The sequence below is a fragment of the Carassius auratus genome, unplaced genomic scaffold, assembly GCF_003368295.1.
Source record: "Carassius auratus strain Wakin unplaced genomic scaffold, ASM336829v1 scaf_tig00215912, whole genome shotgun sequence".
NCBI lineage: Eukaryota > Metazoa > Chordata > Actinopteri > Cypriniformes > Cyprinidae > Carassius > Carassius auratus.
The window spans coordinates 757405-780574 of NW_020528306.1; the positions used below are offsets into that span (position 1 = coordinate 757405).

The 23170-nt window shown below is 36.2% G+C and overlaps 2 protein-coding genes across 2 annotated transcripts; one reads left to right on the forward strand and one right to left on the reverse strand.

Annotated features, from left to right (window-relative positions):
* Nucleotides 1-252: 252 nt before the first annotated feature.
* mthfd2l (methylenetetrahydrofolate dehydrogenase (NADP+ dependent) 2 like) lies at nucleotides 253-7296 on the reverse strand. Its single transcript, XM_026261712.1, has 9 exons — nucleotides 7108-7296; nucleotides 6574-6758; nucleotides 5425-5547; nucleotides 5038-5190; nucleotides 3709-3816; nucleotides 2391-2483; nucleotides 1814-1939; nucleotides 979-1046; nucleotides 253-905 (listed from the first exon to the last, which is right to left on the reverse strand). The coding sequence occupies exons 1-9, from the start codon at nucleotides 7248-7250 to the stop codon at nucleotides 843-845; spliced, it is 1062 nt and encodes a 353-aa protein (XP_026117497.1). The 5' UTR covers nucleotides 7251-7296; the 3' UTR covers nucleotides 253-842.
* A 2169-nt stretch (nucleotides 7297-9465) lies between these two features.
* Nucleotides 9466-14190, forward strand: lipg (lipase, endothelial). The gene is made up of 10 exons (XM_026261711.1): nucleotides 9466-9702; nucleotides 10957-11141; nucleotides 11317-11496; nucleotides 12195-12306; nucleotides 12418-12642; nucleotides 12731-12973; nucleotides 13061-13181; nucleotides 13276-13494; nucleotides 13611-13706; nucleotides 13832-14190. The coding sequence occupies exons 1-10, from the start codon at nucleotides 9597-9599 to the stop codon at nucleotides 13842-13844; spliced, it is 1500 nt and encodes a 499-aa protein (XP_026117496.1). The 5' UTR covers nucleotides 9466-9596; the 3' UTR covers nucleotides 13845-14190.
* Nucleotides 14191-23170: the final 8980 nt, after the last annotated feature.

Below are 23170 nucleotides of genomic sequence, written 5' to 3' on the forward strand. Positions count from 1 at the left end.
GGCACCATGGTTTTTACTTGCTGTTCTAAAGTTTTGAGGTTTACACCGGAAGGGATGATTTTCAGTGATTAGTGATCCTCATACCAACATTATATTGTAGAACTTCAGAAGCACATACGTAGCACAAACTACTTTCACTATACTAAGTCATTGTTATATTTCACAGCTTTTTTATAGCACAAAATACATGTCCATATTATGAATGTCTCAGGGCCATAAATACATGCAATAAATCACACTAATAAATGAAAATGGTGATAAAAACAAGCTATTTATAAAAAAATCTAGGATTTTTTTTTTAAACAAAAGCACAAATGTATGCATATTAAACAATGTATACATAATACCATAAATAGGTAGATGAATAAATAAAAGGAAAGCAGCACCCTTGGGTTCATTTTTGCCGTTTTGAGTTCAAACTGATTTTTGAAAATAATTTCCTGAGAAAATGTAGTAATGTCCCATTTGTCTCAGTGCCAACAGATTCACCTGTCAGACATCTGAGGCCACCTGTTGAGCAGCCTGTCGAGCCCTACCGAAACTCTCCTGTGAGGATGATGCGGGTAAGACTTCCGCCTTCACTCATGCATGTCAGGATGGTAATATTAACACTTGCAGAGTAAACCCTCCTTATTTTCTTGGCTCCGACAAAATAATAACACTGTAGCAAAGGCAACGGCTCCTTAGAATCAGTATGGAGGCAGTTTTAAGAAACAAATCAGGGTGCAGTTACCGTCATGGACATGCATGGCTGCCGTTCCAGCTTGAATGGCCTGTTCCAGCTTGCAGACGAACAGGGAAAGGATGTTAAAGAGGAAGCTCGCAAGGACTTGTGCTTATAATCAAGATACGGACAAATAGTGCCAATTAAAGTATCCAGACTGAAGTGCTTGTCTCCTGTCCAACTGTAATCACAGGTTTTGTGTTTGTTTAGTATGTTGGAGTATTTTTGGCAGCAGTGACTGTGTTTTTCATCACCATGGCAATGGTCATTGGGCCCACTCCTCCAGGCACAGGAGTGATAAATCCAGCCTTCACCTTCACAGCTGATTAGGGAGACAAAAACAAACTATGTCTTAAATAACACTAAGAGCTCTGCCCAAGCCAAGAATGTCTTTTATAATTCCAAGAGAAAAGAAATCAAACAATAAATCATGTTGCTAAGTGGCATCCAACCAACGAACACACAATGAGCCAAACAGTGCCCTAGAGGGACTGAGAAGTGATATCAGATACACTAACTGACGCACATTCCCAATTATTGCTCATTTTAAGTGATCTGTTCACTTTAAACAAACAGATCGCTCAAAAATGAATGAAACTGTCATTCCAAACCCATGCTATTTATATTCCTTCTCAATACAGATTGAATTATAAATCAGTATTCATTTAAAATATATATATTTTTTTCAAATCGGATCTATGAAATGAATCAGATGATTCGATTCACAAAACGGAACCAAAGGATTGATGTATGAATTGTACTGATTCAGTTCTCAAGTTAAACTCGCTAACTTCACAGATCAGTGAAGGGATAAAGTTTTGGTGAATAATGGCAGTGTTTGAAGACATGAGGGTGAGTAAATAAAACAAAAACCTAAAACTATTAAAAAAAAATCTTGTTTTCATTAACTAAAATAATGCTAAAATAAATAAACTATATATATATATATATAAGATGAAAAACTTGCTTTGAAAAAATTTGAAGTAAAAGTAAAAGCTAATTTAATAATAATAATAGTATCTAAACAACACTAAACCTGATCCTGAAACAAGTTCTGTAAGAATACTAAAGCAGTCATGTGTCATTTACCTTCAAAGTCCACATCTCCAACAAGACGCAGTTTCCCAGTGACAGGGTCCTGCATGCGGTTGATGCCCACATCAATAACCGCGGCTCCCTCTTTTACCATCTCTGCCGTTATTAAGTGAGGCACACCTGGTGTTACAGATTCAGACCAACCATTCACAAAGACACATCCTCTTAAAAACACAATATTTTCTTTATCTTATTCAATTATTATTAATATGTATACATACTGTAGACTAAAACAGTTTCGAAATAAAATACAGAGGAAGTTCAAACTCGTTCAAATTTCATTCATTTTGTATTTTTGTAAAAATAAGTGCTTAAAATGTTGCATAACCAAAGTCTAAACTCAGCTAGTCATTATTACAAAATGAACATAGCTTACTGTACATTATCCAAATTATTGCACGGCCACTTACCAAATAAGTAAATACATGAATGTAATAAATTATACAGCTTAGCAATCATTACATAATGATATTTGACCACAGAATGCAGCTACTGGCCAATCAAAAATGAGTATTCTAGACAGCTATGTAATAATATCACAGAATACATGACCAAGACACAAAGAGCTGACCTGCAGCCGCAATCACTATGTCAGCCAGACTGGCAAGTTCCTTCAGTCGTGGCAGAGGAGTGCATCTATGAGCCATGATAACTGTGGCATCACCTGAAAGATATAATACACATCAGGGCTATTTATTTATGTGTTAGTTTATTTCTTCATTTATATACATGTAATATCTAATATAGTGTTTTTAGTTACACATAGTTTCAGGTTTAAAATTTGATTGCCATGCACATCTTTCCAATATACCATTTCCAAAAAATCAGTGTTAAAACATTTAGACATTTCATAGTATTTAATTGTGTGCAGGCAGCAGGACATGCCATTTTTAAAGCGCCAACTCCTATTTTTTTAGTTCATTCCACACATTCTCTTTAAAAAAATGTACATGGTTAGTGGTTTCAGATCACCAGCAAGATGATAACATTCATAAGCAGAAATTCCCAGAATGTGTCACTGTACCGCCACAAAAACCGAAAGCTTTCAAATTTGGGTAATTACAGGTTACATTTTGTGCAACTGACATACCTACTGTAAGTCCACGTGTGTAGCAACTAAAAATGATGGGAATAATAATTATAATGCAGTACTCATCACAGTCACAGAACTTTATCATTCTACATATATAATAAGAAGTTTTGACAAAACCTGAAGGGGTTCTTCAGGTAATCACAAGTTCACCTTTATTATACTATGAGTCACAAAAAGATGGAAGCAGAACTGATACATGCCTGCGTCTTTCCTTGTGAAAGGAATTTTTTACATGTTAGAACGCAAACCTACTATAAAAGTGACTCAATTCAAGCATGACTTGCATTTCACCTGTTGAAATCATTAAATTCTTGCACACACCTAATCCTTATAGTTGACACCTAAATAAATGAATCCTCTAACAATTATACAGTTCCAGAAAAAAAAAAAACTAAAAACATCCGGTCTCTCCCTTTCCTTTATTCCGAGAAGAACCATTACAAAAAAAGTTAAAACATGAACTGATCACGTTTCTAGAGGCATGCCAATGGGAGCGATGATGCAATATCAAACATTTATGATATTGCATACTCGAAACTAACTGAGATAAATACCTTCACGCTAATATTTGAATATTTAAATCACTGTTAAGTTCAATGCAAAGTAATAGGCATTTTTGAAAACAACACGTTTCTAGTACCAAACACGTTTCTAGTACTTACCCGTTTCTTTTCTTCACTTGGCTGAATGTCACTTCACTTCACTATTTATGCTGTAGGATTTCAAAAATAAAACTACAAAATACTACAAATAAATAAATAAATAAATAAAAATGGAAAGAAATGACAGGTCTCACCTCCCGGTCGTTCATGGTTTCTATCCGAATGCAGCAGCATTGCAATGGGCATTCCTACATTCTTGGAGCGCCCGACAACAAGCACATTTTTTCCAACTGTTTCAATTCCTGAAAAAAAGGAGCATACATTAGTGGTCAAAAGTTTGGAATAATTACGATAAAGGAAGTCTCTCATCTTCACCAAGGCTGCATTTATTTGATCACAAATACAGTTAAAAAGTGATAGTGAAATATTGTTACAATGTGAAAGAAAGCACCATCTTTGGAGGGTCCCAAACCAAATTTGTATTAACATGTATCAATGATAATGCTGCGCGGTCATAAATTTCAATACTATGATATTGACCATCTTTGATCATAGAGAGCATCTTAGCTGAAAACAATTATCAATTCGGAAATATGTTTGATGTGTTGCAGAATAGCAGGAGTAGGAAATTAGAGTTGGGTTAAGATATCTCCATATATCCAGTAAGTAAGTTCTGACAATCCTTTTCTGGATCTGTAATACCCCCTTCCCCTCGTTTCACTTCAAGTTTGGTACTTACCCGTACATACTATAATACAAACCTATTAAACACTATTTGCTATTTCAACCCCATTTGCTTCTTTATATCCACATAGAACTATACTTTTAACCAAATTCAAATTTTCCCCAGAATCAAACCTCTATCTTGTCCCCATAACACATAGAACCACTATTATAGTGCTCTCAAAACTTAGAAAGAAGAGGAAGAAGAAAAACAAAACAAACAAAAAAAATCACAGTTTCTTTACACATTTACATGTGTGTGCTCTCTTTGTGATCATAGAGGTGCAGGATGGATCCATCTCCAAAATCTCCAGCAGCAACTTTTCCAAAAATTACGATTCATTCAATATGGTTTCCTCTCACTCCGAAGCCATAAAAAGAAGTCCGCAATATTAATGTTTTATTGCATTTTTTTATAAAAGAAAATGCAGCCTTGGTGGGCAATGAGCTTAAAAGACTTCTTTCATAAACATTAAAAAATACTATCAAGTATCCCAAACCTTTGACCACTGGTATAGAATTTGAGTAAACATTTATAACTCAATTTCACAAATGCCCATGGCATGGAAAAACCATCAAAATACGTATATGATTGCAAAACAATGTTTCTGGATGTGTAAGGATTTGTTTAAGGAATGGAAAAGCAATAAACTGATATCAGATACTGTTGTTCTACCTGCTGCTACCCAATGAACACACAGGCAACCCAATGACATCTCTGCTGGAGGTGCAAGATGAGATGGCTGAGAAACTGAGTGTATTTTCAATGTAAAGAGCATTTTTATCTCAATGTCACAAACCCGTTCTTCTGATGATTTCCCACACTGCCGCTGCTGTGGCTGGCACCATGCACCTCTGGTCCAAGCAGAGTTTCCCAATGTTTACTATGTGGAATCCATCAACGTCTTTTTCTGGGGCAACAGCATTGCATATGGCTCTCTCGTTGATGTGCTCTGTAAGAGAGAGATATTCAACACATGAATTCACTACTGCAAACCTGATTCAGATACATTCAGCAAGTTGTGGTTTTATTACAGCTAAGGAAATAACTTTAGTACGTGTACTGTTAGATTAAGCTTGTTTCATTTACAGTGAAGATCCTAACTTTGAATGACCCTATTTTTATTTGCTATACAGCATTTTACATGAGCAGTTTCACAGTTTGATCCAGCAGAATACTAGAGTACCTGGAAGAGGGAGTTGAACCAGCAGCCCACTGATGCTCCTGTCTCTGTTGAATTTGTCTATCAGCTCCAACATCTCTTCTTGAGATACTGATGATGGCCTGAAGATTGTGCTGCTCGACATGCCTTTTAAACAAGTACGGTGTGAAATTCCATTTTCATGTTTCACAACATTAACGTAGGCATTAAATGCAGAAAAACAGTTGCCGTTACTTTTGACAGCAACTTGAGATCTTTTTCTTTCTCTTCCCTTTTTCTAATGTGATATGTATTGAAATCTGTTTCTGCCACAGAATTTAATAATAATAATAATAATAATAAAAGGTAATTATGACTTTTTATCTCACAATTCAGACTTTGCAAAACATAAAAATATGATTATGCAACAGAAACTCAGAATTCTGAAATTTCTTCAGCATAATTTTTTATGTATATTTACAACACTATACTTTTTATTATATTACCTTTGCATTAAATAAAAAAAAAAACTAATGCGAGGGTGTTTCTAATACAGAGTCTATGGGAGTGCTGGTAAATATGTTATTAAACATCGTTCAATCTTTTTAAGTTATGAAAACATTATCATGGAGTTTATCTTTTGCTATTTGGGCAAATTGGAATGCAAAAAATATATATTTTTGTGGTAGCCTCCCATTCACTCCTATAGAAGTTTACCCAACTATAATGACTTCTGCTTCTGAGAAACCCAGAAATGTGAAAAATATCCATTCTGTTTATTTGTTTTCACCATGAAAAAAAAAAATGAAAATGTTATTGCAACATTGTATCTCACAATTCTGACTTAATATTGTTGTTTATATCACAGAACTGCAAATTTTTCTGATGCAAGTTTCATCTTTCATCAATTTTTATATCTTTAAAAAGTCGGAATTATGAGATAAAACGTTGAAATGACCTTTATTTCTGTGGCAAAAATGCATTTCCGTAAATATGTTACATCTGCTGTAATAAAACAAACTAAAAAATATATTTTAATTATTAGAATTATGTTTATTTAAATAAAGTTAAATAATTTCAAGATTTATTGGGGACCACAGAAGATTGAAGAGGCTCCCTAGTGGTCTCTGGCTGAAAACTACTGCTTTACATATTAAAACCTTGAAGTTTACATTGCCTTTGTGTATTGCTCACCAAGCAGTGAAGCCGTTCGAGTTTTGTTTCTCACATAAGTGTGGCTGGCATGATCATCTCCCACCAGGATAACACTCAGATGAGGTCTCCTGATGCCTTGGGCCACTAGTTTTGCTATATCACTCTGGACTTCTTTATGGATCTGCCGAGCAAGTTCTGTCCCTGAGACCACAGTGGCAGCATCTCTATGTGACAAACATAACATATATGTAACAACACACCGAGCTAGACACATGGACACAATGATCAACCCGTTATAATCCACCAGCAATGTTTGTAAAACACTGCTTAAGCATCTCATTGATAGTATCTATGACACCCACATGGTGGCGGAATATTCAAACATATCAAATGTATTTACTGACTGAATCGATCTTCCCAAACAATGACTATATGCAAGGGTCGTCATTATTATATGAATACAGAATATAAACGGGAGAATATGCTGCTCTCGTAAGAAAACGCGTGTTTTGAATATGAACACATGCAAGCTTTGTTTATCTGCACGAGGGTGGGGGGGGATACAGTCCTAACCTTTTCAGTGACTGACAAAAAGGGCTTCTCCGGTTGACTGTTTTCAGATTAATCCATCTTTTTGATCGTCGACAGTGCTGGAAATAGGACGCTAATGTCTGTATTCTAGTATAATTCCCTGTTAATGCAGTAAGTGCTGCCATAGTAACTGATCACCTGCTCCTCCTCACACAGCTCGCGCTTCTAGACGCGTCACGCAACAAAACTATTTCCGGTTCTGAAGTAAACGCGTAAATCGTCTGCAAAACACAATTTGTACCGTTGTCTCTATGTGACACAAATCTCTAAAATAAAAATAATAATTTAATGAATACACGTCTATAAACGTAACATGAAATTTACCCAACAGATCGGCCCTAAATGCACCGGCACAGATCTTAACACAGTCAGAGCAGACAGAAAGCCAGGCATGTGATATAAAGATCATGCAAATGTAATCGCGGAGAATTTTCTGTTTACATATTACAGTATATTCTGAATATATTCTAAATCAAAATATTAAATCTCCGACGTTATTAAAACTTAGTTTTGTAGCTCAGTAAATTAGCCTTAAAATAGATTGATTTATTAATACTTATTATAATACAGACTTAATTTGTATTATAATTATATATTTTGAGTTTATATATAGGCCTACTTTGAGTTTTTACGATTTTAATGATTTCCCCAGACATGGAGATCCACTATTTTAGAATTTAGAACTCATATTTCCAAGGTTTTCCATGATCGTGAGAAACGTGAGAAACCTGTATCAGTTCAACGTTAACTCTTTAATATTGCTGTCTTGTAGGCACTATAGTATTTCCTTCAGGAAATGCAAATGTGGATTGTATTATGTGTTGAAACTCAATAGGCCTACAGTGTTTGCTTTCCAGGCCATTTACCAAAGTGTAACATCCTGGAACAAAAGGATTAGAACCTTTTAAACTTTTTGTTGCTCTAAAGCAAAACATGGCAGAGCCAAATAGGCTACACAAGGCTTTAAAGAAATTGAAAAATGGAACAAATGGGTTTTGTAATAACTTAACCTAAATATATTCTTACCTAACCCAGATTGCAATGTACTCCCTTAAAAAACAAATGTGCTGTGCACAGATTCACAGCTGACACATTCTATAAGCTTGAGATACTATTAAGACCACTGGGTATTTCTTTTGAAGAAAATGCTATGTATATCTGTTCACACTTGATGTCCAAATGTTCTTCTATGACACAGAATGGAGCTGGTGAATGTGTTTTTGTTAAGCTCTAGCTTTAGCTCTTTAGTATGCAGCCCTTGTCTTCTATGCACAGGCTTCATCAGGGTCTAAAAGAGAATCCACTATATAAATGGAAGGAGGGGGCCAGGGTTTTTCTATGTGATCCACTTGGATTTCACCAACATCCAGTAGTCTGGCCGAATTTTATGTTTTTCTAAGACAAAGTTTGTCTTCTTGACACTTAAGTTTGTTTCCCAAGACCAATGCCTTGGGAAACAAGTTTTTTAAGTTGTTTTGTACAGTTTTATTTTCATCACTAAAAACTTTTGGTCTTGATTAAAAAAGGGATCTTTTAGCCTTAACAACTAAGAAGGGACATTTGACTGTATCTTAGAAATGTATTGCTCATGTGCATATTCATTTTATATATAAAACCAATCCATCCACCCATTTTTTCCAACAGTCAGTCAGTTTAGTCATTGCATGTGACTTTCTAGGTGCATGTGTACCAAGACTATCCTATACGTTTAAATGTATCTGGTTCCTATCATACAGTTTCAACTAGAGAATGACTACAAAAAAACATTCACAATTGCCCAAGAAAAAGAAAGAGAGTGAGACAATTCACTTAATAGGCTACATATTTATATTGGGGCATGTTTTCCCACTGGGGTCGTTTTATTTAAAAGATTAAACATTATTGAGTTATTGATAATGTGAAAAATAGCTTTTCTAATTTGATAACATTTCATATTCTAACAATGAACTGTATTTTCATTAGGGGAATTTTGTTCCCATTACATTTTTTGAGTTAAAAAACTGGAAACAAAATTTAAGTAACCCAGTCTTTCCCACTTTGCAAAATGTGGAAAACGACGCAAAAGACCCACGTGTTCGCAACTTTAATACACAAACATACGACGTAAACAAAAACAGGCATGTGCAAATCTAAGCCCGGCGGTATGCTCCTCGCGTCAACGTGCACGAGCTCGGGGAGCACAGGGGTTAAATAACAGAAGCGTGGGAATTGTACTACAACTCATTCAAACGTACATAGCCACACCCACATACGTAGTTTTGGGGATTGACCAATTAGAAAGAAAGAATTTCCACGTAGATATCTGCCGATGGTCAGATGACTGAAAAAGACTATTTAAAACTCTAATGAGCAACCTGATACAGGTTCATACGCTCTGCGATACCTCCCAGTGAAGGATTATAACGTTAAACTTCCTTAGTCACTCCAGTTTGTCAAAAGAATAACGAAACTATTTGAAAGCCCTAAACATTATGGTAGAAAAATCAATAAGAATTGCACTTTGCTTGTTATGTTTTATCCTGTGCCATTCATTCAGTGCTTTAGCCGCTACAGCCGACCAGAACGCGCAACTGAATGGTAAGAAAAGTTTGTTAACCAACGTTGTTTTTTTAATGCTTTTAAATGAAATAAGTGGTTACTTCAGTGTTCAAAATTCTTCAACGATTTACTTTTTTTTTTAATGCATTTCTGTTTGTAATCATTATTTTCACGGACAATAGCTAACAATAGCTCCGATTTCAAACATCTTAAGTCTCACATTCATGTGGCACATTAAGTCCCACGTTCAGGCTACGTGAATAAACCGGCAAAAAGAAAGGAGAAAAAAGGTGATTTGAAAGTTAAATGATCCGCCTTATGATGCTTCGAGGACTCAAAAGTAAAACCCGGACAATCCACTTTGTTTCGGATGTGCCTCTTAAACTACCGCCCAGAGGAATCCACGTTTTATCACCGATCCGCTCTGCCGCGTTGTCCACTGCTGTGACTGTGGTGAAAAGCATTTGATTTATGAACGACTTTTTGACTTTTGAAGCATTTTTTTTTTTTTAAATAAACTAACTTATTATTGGAACGTTTGTGAAAGATAAGCGTTTGGAATACCGGACAGAGCTGTAACAAAATTTGTTAAACCGTTTGTTATTCCGCGTTTAGTTCAATTTGATCTAATATTCGCATACACATTTGTTGTTGGAAATCTAAATCTATAATAGAAACCTGGACCTTTAAGGTGCACCTACATTTTCATTGTTAAGCAAATATATATATATATATATATTAGTCTATGACATCACCCGCCGCATTAATAAGTGGAACATTTTAATAGAAAACAAACAAAATTAAAATATAAGGAAATGCATAAAACAACTCTTAAAAAGATGCATCATTACTGTAAATCCTTTTTATAAAGACTTAATATCTGGCCACCTCACCTCATGAGGACATTTTATATTTGATTTCGCCCTTTCTATTTTCTATTTTCCCCACCCACTTTGCAGTTTTCCTCCACTTGAAAGTTTGTAGACCCTTTGTAAACTCTTAAATTCCGAATCAAGACTCCATTTGGCATCCATGTAATGCCAGCTGGTTCATTAGAAGTAATATGGTTCATTTAGAAAAGGTGTTCTGTTTTTCCCTCTCTATACTAGCTCAATTGTTCAAGCTAGTCATTAAGACGAGATGTTGTCACAAGGCTTACATGCATAAACTCAAGCTTAACACCTTATGAAACCGTTAAGCACTTCGAAATGCCTCATTCACTTGGTCTGACCAATATTTCTGTACAGTTTTGAGAGATTACAAACTTATTAATTGTCTTTCTATTTGTTCTAGATGATTCAGAGGACAGCTTCTCACTGGATCCAATGCAACTTCATGACCGAATCAAGTACAGCATGCGAAAGTCTTTTGATCTTGATGACGACGGCTGTTACCTCCAACCTGGGAAAAAGGAAAGCATTGAGGAGTGTGGCTTCAATGCCTCTGCCAAGACCATTCTGATCATCCACGGCTGGGCGGTGAGTTATTTCAGATGATCATGAGGCTAGTTTTAACATCTGGTTGGCTTTAAAGATTGACACCCCAAGCCTTTGAATCTTCAGAAGGTTTCTCCCATTTTATCAGTGCTGGAGGTTATTGGAGGTTACATTGGCTTCCAAGATGGTTTGGTAAAGTGTGTGGTGTCTCTCACAGATGAGTGGGATGTTTGAGAGCTGGATGCACAAGCTGGTGGCTGCTGTTCAGAGACGAGAGTCCGAGGCTAATGTAGTGGTGGTCGACTGGCTGGGCCTGGCCCACCAGCTTTACCCTGATGTCGTCAACCATACCCTCCGGGTTGGGAAGAGCATCGCTAAACTTTTGGACTGGCTCCAGGTATGTCTATATTATGCATCCCGCTGGGTGTGTTTGTTTCTCTTTGTGTACATTTGAGAGAACTGGCAACCGTGAAAACTCAGCTTGTGGCCTTGTACATCGGGTCATTGTTGGTATTCATCTCCTCTCAGAACAGCAGATGTCCTGGCAAAGTACATTTTATTTTCCAGATGGATCTGTTTTTTTTTTTTTTTGAGATGTCAGGAGTTTGCCCTTGGCCTTATGGGTATTCTCATGGAACAATAAATATCCATTCATCGTAGCTGGCTTCTTTAGGCTCTGAAGTACGTTTGATATAGGAAAGATACAAGCAGTGTAAATGAGCAGCTGGGCATATTAGCCTCCACACACATGCACACGGATGCCCCAGCTGGCACTGTGCGTGGTACAGTGTGCATGAAGCAGAATTATTTTTATTTTTAAAAAAAATTGTGTTAATCAAAGCTGCTCTTATCCGTCTTCTGGCATATATATATATATATATATATAACGTTTAGAGCTGCAGGATATAACAAATAAAGTTTAGAGAAATTCCCCTGGATTAAAAAAAAAAAAAACTTCAATTTAAATCGACATGAACAAATAAATATTTTTCCTATTTAATATTTAAGGATAATTTATTAGAGCTATTCCCCTCAGATGATGATGATGATGATGATGATGAAGAGGTTAATCTAATGTGTGTCTGTTTTTGATAGGACGAAGTGCAGCTAAAACTCCAGGACGTGCATATGATTGGATATAGTCTTGGTGCTCATGTTGCTGGATATGCTGGAACTTCTGTAAATGGAAATATTGGGCGCATTACAGGTATGATTTAGATCTGTTGGATACTTTGATTTGAAACAGAGCAACAAAGAAATTGCTTAGTCTTTTTGCAGGTACGGAGGCCATATCTAAACATCTGTTCTATTTGAATAGGTTTAGACCCAGCTGGCCCTATGTTCGAGGGGGCAGACTCCAACAAGAGGCTTTCTCCAGATGATGCAGACTTTGTCGACATCCTGCACACATACTCCCGGGGAGCTTTGGGCGTCAGTATTGGGATCCAGGAGCCTATTGGGCACATTGATATTTATCCCAATGGTGGGGATGTACAGCCAGGCTGTTCCTTAGGTGATGTGCTGTCCACTGCTGCTGCAGGAAGTGAGTGCTTCAGTTTTGTTATCGTTTTGCCTATTTCCAACTCTTCCAAGTCAACCGTAATTTAACCAAATTTGTCTTGTCACCACAGACTTTGTGGAAGTCATGAAGTGTGAACATGAGCGGGCAGTGCATCTCTTTGTGGACTCTCTCATGAACAAGGACCACATGAGTTATGCTTTTCAATGTACCGGCCCTGATCGCTTCAAGAAGGGCATTTGTCTGAGCTGCAGGAAAAACCGCTGCAACAGTATTGGTTACAACGCCAAGAAAATGCGAAAGAGGAGAAACAGCAAAATGTACCTGAAGACTCGCGCAGACACACCTTTTGGTGGTAAGTTACTACAACCTCTTTTGTTTCGAAATCGCATGCTGTAATGGTGAGTCACTGAAATGTGGCTCTTTGCTCATTACTCTACAGGTTTCCACTATCAGATGAAGATGCATGTGTTCGACAGAAAGAATGCAAATTATGCAGATCCCACTTTCTACATCACACTACACGGATCCCATAACGATACCGAAAACCTCAGTGTAGACATGTAAGCACCTCATGATTAAGATTACATTGTCAATCTATTCTCCTGTTAACCGATAAATATCATTTATACGGGTTATTTTCAAAACTTTTCACAGTGCTGATGGAGTTGGTCTAAACCTCACAAACACATTTCTTGTCTTCACGGAAGAAGACATCGGTGACCTGCTGAAGATTTCTCTTCGCTGGGAAGGCCCTTCTGATTCCTGGTCGTCTGTGTTCAAACACTTTAAGACATCATTTTGGTCAAGTTCACCGGACAAAAAAGTTCTGGAGGTTCGGAGGATCCGAGTCAAAGCAGGAGAAACGCAGAAGAAGTAAGTGCTGTCATGGTTGTGAATTGGTCATGAATGATTCAATTAATTGATTAGATTTTTTTATTTATTTTTTATATATATAACTGCTTTCTAATGTCACAATGTTTCATTCACAGGTTTACCTTCTGTGCTGAAAAAACGGAGATCTCGCCAGGGCAAGAAATTACTTTTCTTAAATGCCGTGATGGCTGGGAAGTAAAACCTAGAAAAAGGTATACATGCATGTCTATGGTTTATATGTATTCATCTTTATTGTGTGCATATTCATATGCCAAACTATTAATACTTATACATTTTATCTGCTATACTTTTAACTAATTATTTTATTTATTTGCAGATTGCACTACTGAGAGGAAGCACTGTTACCTAGGGACAAAAGGCGGTGAAGGGCCTGAGCACTTTTGATTGTTTTGGTACACATTTGGTGGGATATTAGTTTAGGTGGGTAGAATGCAGCTTGTGCTCCTCAAATGGCCAGCTCCGATGGGTGATGGCTGGTTACTGGACTTGCTCAGGGCATTTTGTTTTCTACCATTGGGATGTTTGGAAGTGTTTGAGATGTCAGATCTTCATGTCTTCAGACCATTTGTATGTTTTCTATTGTTGCAGTCAAATCTCTGTTTTGTGGATCTCAGACTTCGCAATGCTCGTAATATATTTTTGTATGTTTTTAATTTATGAAGGAGGTAAAAAAAAGCACTGTAAAACCAAGCTTATTTATCAACCTAATCCATACCTTGTACCAAGGCATAAATTCATTCTCTTTCTCTCTCTCTCTCGAGTTACCTGGTGACCACTTTTACATGTGTATGTGTCTGTGAATTTCAATAGGAAGAAGGATTTTATGTGAATTCACAGTATTATTTAAGGTCATAAGAATAGAGAGAGCGGCTCTACTTGTCCTCATTAAAATGTTGTACATTTTGTGCCTTGTTCTGTACATGTTTGTGTATATTAAACAATAATTTGTAAGAAAAAAGTTACTTTGATTCCATTGTGTCATTTAATGCAGGTTATATATATATATTTTTTTCCTTTCTAAACACCATATTACAGGGCCTCTAAAAGGACCTTTGCAAAAATATGCTAACTTTCATGCGTACACAAGAAACCATACAGGACAATGCACACTGATCCATCTATTGTGCCATCAGCCCATATTGTGGTGTGGTTTCTTGGCTGCCACAGAGTAGTTAAAGCACACTGAAGACCTTAAAATATGATGTACTGCCTAATAGACCATTGAACTTGGCAAATAGGACAATCCACACCGTCCTATCGTGTTGTCAGCCCATTTCATGTCATGGTTTTACTGCTGCCTCCGAGGATATGTTAAATTGGACCTTAGGCCATGATATTATAGGTGCTACCCTAACGAAAGCTAAATTTTGAGCAAATGGATCTCTATTAATTGATGTGCATCCATGCTCTCATTTTCATAGAAAGATGGCAGTGATGCACGTAGGAAATGAGTTATAGTATATAAAACTAGAAAATGTAATGCATAAGCATGCAAAATATTCGTGTGTGCATGTAAATGGTTTTTCGTGGGCATGTAAAAACTTTCTTGTGTGCATGCAGAAGTCTGTATGTACATGCAAGAAAACCAAAACCAGGGTTGCCAACTCTCACACATCTGGCGTGACACTCACGCTTGGATTTAACGTGAGATTGATGCTGAAAGCTTGAGTGTCACGCCAGATGCGTGAGAGTTGGCAAACCTGCAAAAATACCCTGAGAAAATACAAATATTTACAGATGATATGCCAAATCTAAATTTTAAAATAATGCTGTATGAACCATTTATGTTAAAGCTTATTTGAAAATCTACTGAGAGGTTTCGAATTGGAGAATTCAGAAATGGAAAGTGTGTAGGAAAGTTAAAAACTGTGTTAATTATAACGTATATTAATATAAGCTGATTTGTATTTGTGTAATGTTAGTTATAAAAAAATATTTACAACAAAAATCTGTTGGTTTACTTGCTTAAAGAAACATCTTGCAAAGGAAATTATTTAGCAACTTCAGCTACAAATCATCTCAAGCTATTCCAAACCGGTATGATTGACTTTCTTCTGGGGAGCACAAAAGGATCCATTTTGAAGGCTGTAGCTGCTCTTTGCAGTTACAGTGAATATGGACTGAAGCTTTCAAACCTCAAAAAGATGCGAAAGCACCATATCACAAACATGGTTCAAATTCAGATTTCTGCTGTATATTCAAAGTCTGTGTCTAAAATCATACTTTCATCTATAGAGGAAAAACAGTATATGAACAGAGTATACACTTTACTATCCCATGAGGCCATGGGAGAGGAGTTACACGCAGCATGACAATGAAAACATGACAAATGTAGCATGTTTGTAATTATTTTGCCCTGTACAGAACATAACGTACTCTAACATAACATACTCTAACATAACGTTTTATTTTATTTTTATTTTATTTTTTTCACAGTTGATAATTCTTCAAAAGAATGACATACTCCCACAGTGTGTGGTTTTGGATGTAGAAAAAGTCTCTTGAGGACAGCAAGTTAAACCTGAAATGAATCACTCAGACCAGATTTGTGAACTGGATCAGTCCTGAACAGATGCAACTCAAAAGAATTTGTTTGTGAATCAGACATTCCATTTATAATACTTTAATGATGCTTTAGCAGTTTATTTATTAGGGCCCGAGCACTGCAGTGCGAGGACCCTATTGGAATTGCTCCGTTTCTTCTTCTTCTTCTTCTTCTTCGAAATGAATCGCATTTTTGAGGGCCTAAACATGCTCCAAAACTCACAAAACTTTGCACACGCATCAGGACTGGCGAAAATTTACATCTGATATAGGATTCAGAAGTGGGTGTGGCAAAATGGCTCGATAGCGCCACCTGTTATATTTCAACGGAGTGTGCCTCGAGCTACATGAAAATCGGAACACACATGTAGCACACTATTATCCACAAAAAAGTATCTTGGTACAAAATCCAAAGCCCAACAGGAAGTAAGTTATTTTGAATTTCCTGTACAATATTTTTGCAGTTTTTGCCATTTCCATGCCTCATACTTTGACAAACTCCTCGTACAGTTTTAATTGGATTGTATTCAAATTTGGTTGAGAGTCATCATAAGACCTTTGTGATGTGTAATCGTGAAGGTTTTGAGTTTTCATCAAAGGGGTGTGTCCCTGGCGGCCTGACAAAATTTGATGTTTCGCCGTGAAACAGGAAGTTGCTGTAACTCAGGCAAGCCATGTACGATCATCCCCAAACTTCAGACGTTTGATAGGTGTTCTGTCTTGAACAAACATCCATGAGCAAATTCAGTTATAGTAATAGCACCACCTGCTGGTAACAGGAAGTGAAATGGTTAACACTGTTAAGGACTCCTAGGAACAAATTAAAAAGTGTAAACAAGTGTTAAATAGGCTGGCAACATTCTAGAAGAATACTAAAACATGCTAGCAACACTTAGCTAAGTGCTTAAGCATGCTACTAATTCAGTGAAAAAGGAAGTTGCTGTAACTCAGACAATGTCCGATCTGCCCCAAACTTCACATGTTTGACATGGGTCCTATCCTAAATACATCAACATGCCTGTATTCATTTATAGTCATAGTGCCACCTGCTGGCAACAGGAAGTGTCATGTTTAACTATTTTATGCACTATTTGCAACACATTAAAATATTCCATTGTGTGCTAATCATGCTAGAAATATTCTCAAACATGCTAGCAACACTTCCTATTTGCTAAAGGATGCTATTAATACTATGAAACAGGAAGTTGTTGTAACTCATGCATACAATTCCCAGTCTGATCCAAACTTCACATTTTATAAGAGTCCTGGCCTGAACACAACTAAAGGTCAATATTGAACTATAAGTATAGCGCCGCCTGCTGGCAACAGGAAATGACCTATTTTATACTAACTTAAACATGAGATGTCTGATCTGCCCGAAACTTTGCATGTTTGGTAAGAGTCCTGGCCTGAAGACATTAACATGCCGATATTAAGTTGTAATCATAGCGCCACCTGTAGGCAGCAGGAAATGTGTCACAAATATTTACTATTTTAAAAGCATATGGCCCAGCATTCACTGTTCCTCCTATGGGCAACGGGTGGTGGTGAGCCCGGGTGCGAGGGCCCTTTCATCACGTCTTGCAGCTTTAATTTTTTCATTTTTTTAGACCCCTATTCATTGAAATTGCATGAGGAAAAAAAAAACTTAAAATGGTCATGAAAGTTTCTTCTTCCAGGAAAGTTTGTCATACAGATTAGGAAAAACTCAAAGATAAAAAAGTGATGTCACCATTTTCCTTTGGACCCATCTACCATAAATCTTAATCATATTACCAAAAAAAAAAAAAAAAAAAAGGTCTAGTGTTTTACGAGAATTTTCCTTATCTTCAAAGAGGTAAACTAGAATCTTCTTGTAGTGCTGTGTGTGTGGGAATCTGACCGTTTACATGTGCTGTTTCAAGAATGTATTTAAATCGTGAGGGTTTGACCATTTAAGTACTTCTGGTGACAAGCATCTTAGAAATGTTGAAATCTTTCCAGAAGGTTTGTCAGTTACTATAGTGTAATGGGAAAGAAGCACCAAACAGAACGAGATAGTATAGAGACAAGAAATAGCTTTTATCTGACACCGTGGTTTCTGTGGATTTTACTGGTACATTACAGTAGGAACATTCTCAATGATACATACTACATACAAGCAAATAGTGTGATTTATTTCAATGTATTACAGCTTTTCCCATGCTAATTAATGAAGTACCCAGTTCATTCAATCATTAATTGGTCTTTCTTAAGCAGTTGCCCTGGGGATTGATTTCCAGACGCTCCCCCCACCAATACGTTTAACACACTGTTTAACACATATTGCACTTTTTTTTTTCATAATCAACACGTTAAAAACTTGAATTAATTTACTGAAATGTTCACTGTGTTGTCTAAGAACGTCTGTTCCCCAAAAGATCATTTATGATAGAAAAATGAAAAATGTCCTTTAGATGATTCAAATTTTCTTTATGCAAAAAAAAAAGAAAAAAAAAAAGGAAAACCCAGAATGAATGGTTGACTTTTACACATGATCCTTTTCCTAATTGGTCAGCTTCTTAATTGGTCAGCTTTTCTCATAAATGTGTTTTGTGTTTACAAATCTGGATGGACCTACCGTGACCCGTCAGGTGACTCTGCCCGTGCTTGGCCTGTATATTGGCACACATACTGTGACTAGCAGTGCACGTGCCACAAAAGTCAGCTGCCCCTTAAAAATAAAGTTTTAAATTCCTATCGTAAATATTGGCAGTGCCCTTGTTATTATGTATAGCCTGTGAGCAGGACATGCTCCAGTGACTGTATCCTTTGATGTCAGAGGTGGACTGCAGAATGTTCCATACACACACACACACACACACACGCACACACACTTACACACACACACGACTGACTGGCAGCAATGCTACTCAAGGAACTATTCAGACACAATCAGTGAATGAAGTGAATGAGGTGATAAGACAAAGGAAATACTGTAGCCATTATCTGATACACTGGCTTCATCTTTTTGATAGGAATGTCACATTACATATTTCACATTAGTGCATTGTAAGCCTATCTCTACATGATTTATATACCATCAAATATTTACAACTATAACTTTACCAATGTTTTTTAAAATTAATTTTGTTTTACTATCAATTTTAGGTGCATATATATATCAAAAATCAATTCATTGAAATTCATTCATTGCATTCATTGATTCATCATTGCAGTGTCTAAACCCATTATTAGACTGGCCTAGAAAATAATATTATTAAATGTTGGATAACAGATGAAGAATTCAACCCCTTGTTGAATCAAGGCCTACAACTTTCAAGCTCTCTGTCAAAAGCAAACATAAGACTTCTTGAGAAATATTTACATGGGTCTGAACTTTCATCACTATTACTCTTTCATTATTATAGGCTCTCAATTTATTATTGTCATTTTTATTATTATTTAAAAATAATTGTCCATGTAAAATTATGGTAACAACATGTTTTGTACAATACATTGTTCACAAGAATAGAAGACTATGGAATGTGGGTGTGTGCATGTCAGTATGGGCGTGAGAATTATATATGGATTCTTTTACAAAATTCTTGTATCCTATGTGCCTTTTTAAATAAACTCTATAAACACTCTTTATTTAATGAAAAAATGATTTAACAACTGCTCATAGATTGGGAAAAAGTGAAAGTGTCAATGACTTTTCTGGCAAAATGGAAATTTCATGGAAACTTCTTAAGTTCATTGAACCTGTGTGAGCAGATAAAGTTCTTGAAACTGTAAGAGTCACACATCATGCTGTGAACAATAAGTCAAGTACAAACAAGTAAACATCTGATCCTTCTAAACCTCTGGGAATCACACCTCCCCCTCACTAGTGCGCAGGGTTTCTTTTAAGACCTGCTCACCCTTGAGTTTAGCCTTAGGCCTTTCAGATGCTAAATATTGATGACCTTTTTCAGACATGGTGTTAAATACAAAAGCCTCTGAGGATATTTTGTACATTTTATCGTGTTTTGGCTACCTGTACCTAAAGCCCGGCTTTCTGTTAACACTTTCAGTAATCATGCCATATCAGATTGAGTCATTCTTTCACCTGGTTTTACCTGTCTCTACTAACACTTCCTCGTAGCACATGCATCATCGTCTGCTTAGAGCTGAATTATATGCATTCCAAACAAAACAAGAGTGAAGGGAGCAGGAGCATTGCTAAAACTCATATACTAGAATTCTACATTAACATTCTTTAAGATAAAATCTAGAAATAATAAAACAAAAAGTTTTGACTGGATGAGATGTTTAGAGCTATAAACTGAGACTGTGCATAGTAATAATATTTGAGATGTAGTATTATACAGTCTAGTATTAGGATAATTAACTTTTATTGCTTGGTGGAGGAGTTTCTATTTCTATAATTATCAGTTCAAGCTTATCTTTTTATTGAACATTGATGTTTATTTTTATTTTTATTTTTATAACAGCACTGTAGTTGCCAGTTTATAAAAAGTGTTCACAATGCAAAATCCCTTTCCAGCTAACAGGGAACATTATCTTAACATTCTGGCAAGGTCCTCTCAATTCCAGTAACATTAATGCAATACTCGTTTAAAGTTTCTAATAAATCAGAGGTTCTATGGTCTTCAATAATATTCTCAAAACATTAGCACAAAAACATTATTTATACATTTTTCATGAAACACTTTTCCATGAAACATTTGAATTGGGATGTTCTTCTACTTTTTTTAAATGCTGCTTATTTCAGTCACACTTTATTTTGGGGTCCATTTATTAGTATGAACTAACCATTGGTCATGCAGAATTAGATATTAATATGTGCTTTATAAGCTTAAACAGCCAATATGCTAGCAATATGCATGCTAATAAGCAACTAGTTAATAGTGAGAATTGGTCCCTAGACTAAAGCGTTATCCTAATTTCGTAATGTTCAGAGAACATTCAGAAGTGAACATTCGAAGAATGATTGCAAAACGATACAATGGAATGTCAATGATCATTTAACATCCACATAACTAAGAAAAAACGAACAGCCTTTTGTGGTTACCACACCTGGGACAAGAGTCAATAAAGGTCATTATTACTCTAGATCTGCATCTTTAGAAATCCTGTTATTCTTCATGCCTTTAAGAAGGTAAGAATCATCTAGATTGTATGTGCAAAACGTCTCGCAGTTGACTTCTTGAGTGTTACTGAAGTTGCCAAAGAATTTCCTTTGCAAGATGTTTCTTTAAGATCTATCTGTGAATGTGAACAATACCAGATTCATAACCATCTCTTTGTTCATTCAAACGAATGGAGTCTCCCAGGCTTCATAAAGCTAGACATCACACAATAGACTTCATCCCATTTGTGCTGTGAGACTTTCTCGTGGGAAACAAGTGGAGGACATTAAGAATGTGAGAAGAATGCCCTTTGAATAGAAGATGTATCGGCATGAGTTGGATATAAAGGCCTACAACTATCATAAGAAATAAAACCCATTCACATTTTGACCTTTTAAATATGATTTGTGTGGCCAAAATGTCTAAAAACTGCAAAGAGGGCTAATGCAGTGGTGACATTGAAACTGGTAGCAAAAGCTTGAGGACTCATGACAATAAAAAAAATGCATTTATCTTACAGCACATATCAGATATCTAAAGCTGCGTTGACAATAGGAAAGTTCCAAGCAGGGGGTGGCAAAGGAAGTAGTGAGTACTCATACTCAAACTGAAACCCTGCTCAGGCACTTTCAGGAAGACGTGAGTGCACCGCATGGGCATGGCTCTGTACTCAGTGTACTGTAAGTGATCTGACTGAAAAGCATATTCATAATCATACCTCGCAGAACATAGCGTTTCAGGTATCTGTGGAATGCCTCAAAGCATAACAAAGTGTCATATATAAAAAGAAGTCGATGACGCAAGTGTAAGCAACTCCAACTAGAAGCGCACATTTTTCATTATCAAAAACTTTAGAAGGGCTTAACTGGGATCTTTTTTTTTTCATAGCATACCTACATTCTGTAAACTTGTAATATAATATAATATATAATATATAATAGCTTTTCTGGCAATTAAGAATTCGGAAATACTGTAAAAACTCCCAAAACATATTGTTTCGAAACCTTGTTGTGCAGACTGCAGCCGATTATACCAAAATAAAAAGCATTTTTGTCTGACTGCTTTCTATACTATACAAGAATGTCAGTTTTAGATACAGATTTCAACAGTATTCTTTCTAAACCATTTAGACACTATTATGTTTTCCCTCACGCCACCACCACACATTCTTACATAGCTTCCTTCTGCTCTTCCACGAAAAGCAACTGTACATTTCTTTGTGACATGTAACACATTTCTACAGATAAATCACCTGTATAAATACAAATATACACTCCTGTGGCTGCTGCTGATGTTCCTTTGTTCAAAATTGGCCGTGATTGTGCTTGGCAAACTCCATACTTGATTGTTTAATTGGAATGATTGTGATTCGATAACTATTTCATTACAATGGCAGGCCATTTGCTAATTTAGCAGACATTACAAACATTCCATATCAGATATGTAGGGAATATGCAATAGGCATGACTGTTTCTGAAACTAAATGGAATGGTTTGGTAGTTGTGAAGAGCTGGAGAACTGTTTTGATCATCAAGCATTTATTTATTGTGTAAGTTGTAGTCAGTCGTATTTACTGTTTTGCACACATGGGCCAAAACACATGCACTTTGCTTAAATCAAGAAGAAATAAAAATCTGATATGAACAAGAAAGTAATTATTCAGATAACATAACATTGTTTTGAAGGTGGATAAAAATTTCATTTGAGAATTAAGCGATTATGGAAAAACTGAAGAAATATAGCTGCACACTTTTCAAGCAAAGCATTACACACACACACACACACACACACAGCACACACACACACAAGCACACACACACACACACACAATGGTTAAGTTTCAGTTTCTGAAGTAATAGGTTTCTTGCTTAAAAAGTTTTGTTTGTCAGACTTTGTGGCATTCGCCCAACATTGATGTACTGTAGGAGTAAAGCTGGAAATTTATATGATTAACACCTTTGGTTTCTATAAAATTCCTGTGTCACTTCCAAGCAAACTGATACATCCACCTACAAATG